The sequence below is a fragment of the Mus caroli genome, chromosome 15, assembly GCF_900094665.2.
Source record: "Mus caroli chromosome 15, CAROLI_EIJ_v1.1, whole genome shotgun sequence".
Classification (NCBI taxonomy): Eukaryota; Metazoa; Chordata; class Mammalia; order Rodentia; family Muridae; genus Mus; species Mus caroli.
This window is the reverse complement of record NC_034584.1, coordinates 93,966,635-93,975,698: the sequence shown is the minus strand read 5'-3', so window position 1 is coordinate 93,975,698 and position 9,064 is coordinate 93,966,635. Positions and strand designations below refer to the sequence as shown.

The following is a 9,064-nucleotide window of genomic DNA, read 5'->3' as shown; positions in this document are numbered from 1 at the left end:
GCTGGCTTTCACTCCTGCCCTCTCTTCCCCAAACACTTCATACTTCAAAGAGTTATAGACTCCCCATCTAGCATGGCCGCTTCACCAAAGCCAGCATCTATCCTGCTGGTGCTTGGGACCCACCCCCTCCTTCCCACATACACAGGCTCAGTCATTAGCACGTACAACTTTTCAGCTGTAAGAAAAACTAAAAGTAACCAGGGAAGAGGACCTCGGCTTCTAGGAAAGGCGTGCCACATGCCTACTGCTCATCCGTGACTCCAATACAGAATCCACCACATTGTTGAGTGGCAAACAGCTGGAACCTTTTCTTGATAATGGTTGGAAGCAGAGGGCCCAGTTCAGTGTGGTAGGTGGCCCATCCTGGGCAGGTGGTTCTGGATTCTGTAAGAAAACTGGCTGAGCAAAGCCAGGAAGCAGGGCCCTTCCATGCTGTCTGCATTAGTTCCTGTCCTGACTGCCCTCAGTGATACATTGTGACCGGAGAGTCTGCAAATCAGCTGAGGTAAAGCCTTTCCTCAGTTGCTTTGGGTGACAGTGTTTTACCTCCACAATGCAAACCCTGAGACAGTTGGCCTTGCTACATACTGCAGGCCAGCCTGTGCTAAGAGGTGAAGCAATAGAATCTAGTCTTGATTTACATTAGCTGAATATAAATACGGTTCTCTTCATAGACTTCTATTGGACAGAACAACATATCATTCACTTTTCTGTGTTTTTGAACTGTATTCATTTTCTGAGTGGACCAAGTTAAAAAAAAAAAAAAGGAGGTATTTTGTATCTGTTCTATTGGAGGGAGCACAGAGCTGAGTCAGGACATAAGTATCTGAGAGGGCTGTGTCAAGAGAGCGTGTGCACGCACAAACTCTCTCTCTCTCTCTCTCTCTCTCTCTCTCTCTCTCTCTCTCTCTCTCTCTCTCTCTCGTGTGTGTGTGTGACAGAGAGAGGGAGAGAGAGAGAGAAGCTGAAGCCACAGGGACAGTTAGGAGTTGGCCCTTATGGCTAAGCTTGCAGATTCTTGAGGACTGTCAGTAGCTGTAGCCCTGTCCAGTGGGAATTGCTCTTCTCTTTTTTTTTTTTTTTTTGGTTTTTTTTTCGAGGCAGGGTTTCTCTGTGTAGCCTTGGCTGTCCTGGAACTCACTTTGTAGACCAGGCTGGCCTCGAACTCAGAAATCCGCCTGCCTCTGCCTCCCGAGTGCTGGGATTAAAGGCGTGCACCACCACGCCCGGCCAAATTGCTCTTCTCTTATAGGATCCATCTGAGGGCCTCCGTCTGCCTGCTCTGTGGTCTCCTGTGTCTGATGAGTTCCCAGCCCTCGCTTTTCTGCTGTGGTTTTGATCTGCTTTCGTATCTGTTAGTTCCTGCCTCAATTTGCTGAGTTTGTAGGTGGCAACACCTTGCTTGTCAGCCAGTGCCATGGTTTGCGCTGGAGAGATGCAATTTGTTTATATATGCAAACAAGATGTGGAGCCATTCTGCCAAACATTGTTTTATAAAGTGGAGTCACTCAGAGCAAGGCACAGCTTGAGAGCTATTGTTTTCCACAGAGTAAGGCCTGAAGTCAGGGATCTCCAGCCAAAAAGAAGCAGGGGAGGGGAAGCGGGGCAAGAGGCCAGGATGGGAATTGGCCCATGTAATTGTAGAGGTCAAGACATTGCGGGCTGGAGAGATGGCTCAGCGGGTAAGAGCACTGACTGCTCTTCCAAAGTTCCCCCGAGTTCAAATCCCAGCAACCACATGGTGACTCACAACCATCTGTAATGAGATCTGATGCCCTCTTCTGGAGTGTCCAAAGACGGCTACAATGTACTTATATACAGTAAATAAATAAATCTAAAAAAAAAAAAAAAAGCCATAAGCCCTTAGTCCTCAGGGTCCAGAGCTCTAAGCCAATCCTCATCTCATTTCTGTTGCTGTGGCAGATGCCCTGACTAAAAGCAACAAAGCGGGAGAAAGGGTTTATTTCCTCTTGCAATTCCAAATCCCAAGACTATCGAAGGGAGAACTCAAGGCAGGCCTGCTTGCTATGCCATCAGCATTACCTTCGTCTGAGGGACTCCATTCACAGTCAGAGAAGTTCAGCAGAAGCCATGCTCACAGGCCAGATTTTTTTATACAGTTCAGGACTACTTCCCTTGAAATTGTTCTGCTCAGAGTGGGCTGGGTCCTCAGTTTTCAATCAAGACAATCCCTCCCCCCCCCCCGACTCGCCCACCAGCCATTCTGATTTACACAATTCTTCAATGGAAGCTTTCCTCTCATGTGACTCTAGGTTGTACCCAGATGCCAGTTGAAGCTCACCAGGACAAAGCCTTTGGGTACCAGCAGCATCCTAGGCCTCAGGCTGCCAACAGCAAGGGGAATAATGGTCCTTGCCTATTCAAATCTCCTCCCTAGCAGCATAGACTAATCTGTCTTGCTGGAAGAGGAAGCTGCTAACCCCTTAACTGTGCCAAGAGGGTTTCAAAGAACTCACAGACCATAACAGATGCATCCCCAGCCCTGTGCATCAGCCACAGCCATAGAAACCACGTGGGAAAGGAATTCGAGAGAGAGCTGGGCTAGTCCTCAGGGGACTGTGTGAGCTTCCTGTTTAAGTCAAGGTTCTCAGTACTGGCAGTGGGCTTGTGGGTAGAGTGCTTGCCCCAGTTCTTGTTCTGTTTGAGACAAGGTCTCTACATGGCTGTCCTTGAACTCACTATGTAGATCATCCTGCCTCTGCCTTCTAAGTGCTGGGATGAAAGGCGTGCATCATCAGGCCTGGCTTGCCTTCTTGATACTCCAGGTTCAATCCCTAGCACCGCTGAAGACAGGGAGGGAGGAGAGGGGAACAAGGTAGTGTGTTTTTTGGAGAGAGTTTCTGTTACACCCCTTGACTGTCCCATAACTTACTTTGTAGAGCAGGCTGGCCTGGAACTCATAGAGAGCCACCTGCCCCTGCCTCCCGAGTCCTGGGATTATTTTTAATTGTGTACATATGCACCTGAGTACAGGTATCCACTGAGGGCCAGCGATGTGAGGTTCCCTGGAGTTCTAAGCAGTTGTGAACAGAATGTGGATGCTAAGTGTCAAACTTGTGTCCCCATCAATAACAGATGTACTAACTGATGAGCCATCTCGCCCCAATTTTTTTTTTTTTTTTTTTTTTTAGCACATGGCTTCCAATGGCTAGCCTCAAACTCCTAATCTCCTGCCTTGACAGTGTTAGGATTATACACTAGAGCCACTAAGCTTCGTTTACGTGGTGCCGGGAATTGAACGTGAGCATTATGCTTGCCTGGCAAGCACTGGCCAGCTGAGCTACCTCCTCAGCCTTAGTGTGTTTTTCAAACATGAACTTGCTGTTGAGCCCAGGCTGGCCTGGAACTCATGTCTTAGCCCCAGGAGTGGAATTACACCATCTCTATGAATATATGTAGTGAACATACACACACTGCATAGGCACAGTAAACTCAAGCAGCTGCCTCCCTGTGGGGAGGAAATCCTAAGAAAGGGTCTGGGGGGCTCCTGTGTGCGCTCTCCCCTTCATCTCACCTGTCCTGGACAGTATACACTTTTCCTGCTTTATGACATTTTCATATGTTCTTGTGTATACATGCATGACACAATGCACATGTAAGAGTCAGAGAACTTCTGGGAGTCCATTTCATCCTTCCACTGTGTGACCATATTTGCGTTGTCAGGCCTGGCACGAGTGCCTTTACCAGCTGAGCCACCCCATGGTCTGTGTTATCTTCTGCATACTAGTGTTTAGGTTTGTAGAGTGTGATTTTAAAGGAGAGTTGCCACCTAGTGGACACACTTAAATAGAACTTTTAAAAAAATCTTACCTACTAGGTTTTTAAACCATTTTCAGACAAGGACCAGAACCTTGCTTTTTTTCTCCAAAGCCTTTCTAGCTCCAAACCATTGGTGAGACGACACATTTGGAATGACCAAGAACACCATTTTGGGTTTGACTCAACCTAGAATTTAACATCACTTCTGTTATTTACTGTGTAGCTTCAGGTAGAGTATCATGTTTTTCTGTATCTACATGAACTTGTACTCACACCTTTATCAAATATGAGGAATCCTTTTAATTTTTAAAAAAGATTTTATGTATTATATGTGAATACACTGTAGCTATACTTACAGCCCCAAAGAGGGCATCGGATCTCACTACAGATGGTTGTGAGCCACCATGTGGGTGCTGGGAACTGAACTCAGGACCTCTGGAAGAGCAGTCAGTGTTCTTAACCGCTGAGCCACCTCTCCAGCCCCATGAAGAATCTTCTTGATGGAGCTATAAAAGAAGTGCCTCACTGGAGTTTACTAAAGACATGTACCAGGGTGAAGGTAGGATTGCTGTTATTTTTTAAAATAAATTTAATAGTGTCTGTGGATGTGTGTGAATGCAGGTGCATGCCAAATGGCCCAAGTGGCCAGAGGACAACTTTTGGGAGTCAGCCTTCTCCTTTAGCTCTGGAGATGGAACTCATGGGGTTAATGGGTTACTGAGTGGTTAAACTCATTTGAGATGTGTGGCCTCAAGTAACAGGCTCAAACTTTTTCAGATAGGGTTTCTTCTCTATGTAGCCCTGGCTATCCTAGAATGTACTCTGTAGACCAGCCTGGCCTTGAACTCAGAGGCTGGTTGCTGAGATTAAAGGTGTAAGCCATCTTGCTAGAGAGATGGCTCAGCTGTTAAGAGCACTGGCTACTCTTCCAGAGGACCCAGATCAACTTCCAGCACCCACATGGCAGCTCACAACTTGTCTGTAACTTTGGTCCTAGGGGATTCTGACATCCTCAGACAGACAGATGCACAGGCAAAACACCAATGCACATAAAATTAAAAAGTGTGTGTCACCACACCCAGCCTGGTCTTAAATTCTTGGTCCTCCTGTTTCAGGCTCTTGGTCTCAACCGAGATTCCAGGTGTGCATCACACGCTACAGTGGGTTAACCACTGCTTCAATCCCAGCTGTTTATGCCCTGGACTCTTTAGCCTGATTGACAGAGTGCCTTGCATGTGCGTTAGTGAGACCAAGTCTTACTTTATAGCGTATTGTTTAGATCTGCTCTGCGTCCTGACTCGTGGCTCCTTAGCCCTCAGGCATTACTCACTGGTGCTAACTTTGTGGCACTTTTACAGCATCTTTTCCTGGGAATGTGAACCACCATCACTGCAACTCACTGACAATTCTAAGTCAGAATGCATCTATCTACCATTTCATGAGCAAGGAATACCTACCTATTCTTCCTTTGCTTAAAAATCAACACAAAATCATTTACTGGCCTAGGAAGCTGCTTCACTGTAGAGTGCTGGCCTGGGAAGCTGCTTCACTGTAGAGTGCTGGTCTGGCATGTGCAAAGTCTGAGGCTCAACACAGAAAGAACAAAATGGAACTGACCTGAGAAGCCTTACATGTTGCTACACCGGCTTACAAAGGACGGGGGAATGTGGAACACCCTAATTACTTAGGCTGATGGGCAACCAATTAAATGAAAGTAAGGAATAGCCTTTGTGCTCAAACTAATGAACCCTCCTTGGGAGGTCACTGCAGACTGACAAGGTGACTGACCACTGATGTGAGGTCCCAGGGCTCCACAGAACAGCAACTTCCCTGAGCACACTGAGACCCCAGGCTTAGAATCTGGCTGCTCTTTAAGGCTAAAAATCCCTCAGTGAGTATCTCACACAGTGGCTGCTGGTGGGCTTGGTAGTCGTATATCAAACATTGTTTTGCATTTGGAAAACTTGATCTTATCAAATGTTTTTTAATTTCACTGACAATATGAAACATACTCTGTAGGCACACAACAGTTCTGCAGTTTCCAAGTGTACACAGATTAGAATACAGAGGTTAAATGCTGGTGTACTGACCACAGCTGAAACTTTAGATAAAACGTTATATAAAACATACAATTCAATTATCAGCCAATTTGAAAACTTTACTCTTCTCATAATATAAAAATGATACTTTGAGATACAAATTTTTTTTGCTAAACAAACTATATAAACATTTAAAATAATCATTAAAAACTCAACATTAGAATTTATAAAGATTCACTATAAAAATATATCGGCAGTCACTTCTTTTATAAAGGTACCATGGGCTACATTACACAATAGTCTCAATGTAAGATTGCCTCAGTAACTGTTTTAGAACCTGACAAACCTTACGGTAAGATGATTATAAAATCCCTCAGGAAAGCTTTGGTGTGCATATTCAGGTTATTTAAAACATTTGAGGGCCTTTGTAAACACTTCATTCTGTTAAAGCACAAGAGAATGATCTTCAACTGCACACAGGATTAGAGAATCAAAAAACAAAAAACAAAACCAATCTATTATGTACTTGCCCTTATCAGAGGAAGCAAAAACCAAACTATTAAACTGTCAAACTTGCAGACAGCTCTCTTTCCATTCTGATAAAGCAAAGTCACAAACCATCTCCACCATAGGCTGATGCATCTCTACGCCATTTAGGAGATCTCCAAACCAATCGAGTCCAACCAAACTAACTGCTAAAAACTCATTTAACACACCTGACATTACGACACAATCAGACCACATAATTTACATACTTAGTAACGCTTTATGCTTTTACATTTGTAAATTTATTGGCAGAAATGACACACACGCACGCACACACACACACACACTCGCACACACACAAAGGCAAGTTTTAGGGAACAGAGAAATACAGACGTAGCAGGAACGGACTGCTTCACTAATGTCACCTGCCATTTTTGTTGCTGACCATTATTTCTATTTAAACTGCTGAAAGTCCATTCCTTGAGCACTCTTTTCGGAGCTTCCAACTGAGACAGCAGCTTCCTGAAGGTCATCTCCGTTCTCCCTCCATCATGTCTGTTTGTGAAAACCTAGTACAAAGTAGCTTCTTTGACCTTTGAATTTATAGAACTCCACTAAAAAGAAATCCACCTAATTTTTAAGCTTTAAGTCCACAAAAAATACTTTCTCTTTAAAGAATCAAACACTTTTATGAGAATAAAGGTCCTTCAAAGTCTTTAGCTCCTCTATTAGAGTTTTATTTTGATTTTCCAGAACAGCAACACGGTTCTCCAGGCACTTCACGTACTCCTTCTTCTTCCGGCGGCACTCTCGGGCAGCTTCTCTAAACACAATGGACAGAACACATCAGGAAAATGCCGCACCCTTCAAGTGGAAAATTTCCCCCACTATTCCTGACTGTTTAGTGGACATCATCTTATTGTATAGTTCAAGTTGGCCTCAAATCTGCAATCCTCCTGCCTCATCCTCTTTCTCGATGCTGGGTTTATAATCACATGCTACTACCTCCAACCCCCATTTGATAAATTAAGCTATCACCTAAGGGGCTGGAAAAGAGTAATGGGGCTCAGGGGTTAAGGACACCTGCTGCTCTTGCAAAGGACCCAAGTTCAGTTCCCAGCACCCATGTTAGGTGTAACTACAATTTCAGACATTATCAGACATTTCTGGCTTTCCTGGGCACTTGCACACACCCACACATAATTTAGAAGGACAATTTCCTTTAGACAAGGCTGGCCCTTCCCTCAGCCTTGCCAGGATTCTATGTGTGAGCTACTGTTCCTGGTCAATGCATAGATCTGGAGTGTGGAGATCTATCAGCTCTAGAAACACACACTTGCATGAGCCCTCCTGAGAACCACTCCTGGCACCCTGAGAGGCCTCTGCTCTGCTGGCCAGCCTTCTGCAGGCAGCCACTGCTGTGGTCATCCATCCGTCCAGTCAGCTTCCGATTAGTGCTTTCTAGACAAGTTCTTTGCCATGCACTCCAGTGAAGTCTGCTTGACAGGCTGAGACGCCTAGAAGCACTCACCTCCTGGTGCTTTGGCGTTCTCATTAACCCGTATACTCATACCCTATCCCCCAACTTATAAGTGGCTTCCAGCAAACATGTTATACATGCCTTTTTCATATGTATTTGCTGCAGGGCTACTGGACATGCTCATTTAAAATCAACTGGCCCAGAGCATCTCAGAATTGCATGAAAACACAGAGCTTCACTATCCCTAATCCTTAATAACTTTGTCTAATGGCTCAGGTTAGGTTTTCCAAATGCATGCACAAAATCTAGCTAATTTCTTGTTTACCTCTAGTTTCCTTCCCTCTAGTACTCCATTATAGAAGTAAACCTAGGCATACTGCATATGCCTCTCTATCTACCACAGCTCTCTTTATATGAATTGAAAGCACTCCTCATGGTCAACAGATTCTGTCTGTACCACCATGCTGACATGGGAAGTGGGAGGGGTGTCTAACATGTGTCACACACAGTGAGCAACTCAACACAGCAGCTCTTGACTGCTTAGGAAGCCTCACTGCTGGGAACACACACAAGATGCAGCTCTGTGTTCCTGGCATGCATGTGGTGCAGGGATGCAGCCTTAGGAACTGCTCTCTAGATGCCTACCTGGGCCCTTGGTTGTGCTCAAAGATGTCGTCTTTTTATTAATTTTTTAAGACCTCTCTGTTCACTATAATTGCAATCCCTTACCTTTCTTTATATTTTAGTAATCCACTAATTTGACATCTGATATTTCTATGGCTTATACATAACTTTCAAATTTTCTAAAAAGTGATTTCCAGGATAGTCAGAACTATACAGTAAGACCATCTCACAATGTAGCAAAACAAAACCCCAAACATTAATTTCACTGAATGTTATCTTGTTTAGGAAATCCTTCCTGGGGCTGGAGAGATGGCTCAGAGGGTAAGAGCACCGACTGCTCTTCCAGAGGTCCTGAGTTCAATCCCCAGCAACCAACCACATGGTGGCTCACAACCACCTGTCTGGTGTGTCTGAAGACAGCTACAGTGTATCTCATATTCAAATCTATATATATATCTTTAAAAAGGAAATCTTGGGCTGGTGAGATGGCTCAGTGGGTAAGAGCACCCGACTGCTCTTACAAAGGTCCTTAGTTCAAATCCCAGCAACCACATGGTGGCTCACAACCATCTGTAACAAGATCTGACTCCCTCTTCTGGTGTGTCTGAAGACAGCTACAGTGTACTTACATATAATAAATAAATAAATCTTTAAA

At 44.7% G+C, this 9,064-nt stretch overlaps 1 protein-coding gene across 6 annotated transcripts in view; it reads right to left on the bottom strand.

Annotated features, from left to right (window-relative positions):
• Positions 1 to 5,744: 5,744 nt before the first annotated feature.
• The window catches only part of Atf1 (activating transcription factor 1), a 35,395-nt gene continuing 32,075 nt past the window's right edge, over positions 5,745 to 9,064 (bottom strand). For all 6 annotated transcript variants that reach the window (XM_021183565.1, XM_021183563.2, XM_021183561.2 and 3 more), the window contains one exon: positions 5,745 to 7,128. In XM_021183565.1, coding sequence (XP_021039224.1) covers positions 6,984 to 7,128 — 145 coding nt within the window. In that variant the 3' untranslated portion in view covers positions 5,745 to 6,983. The remainder of the gene's footprint in view (positions 7,129 to 9,064) is intronic.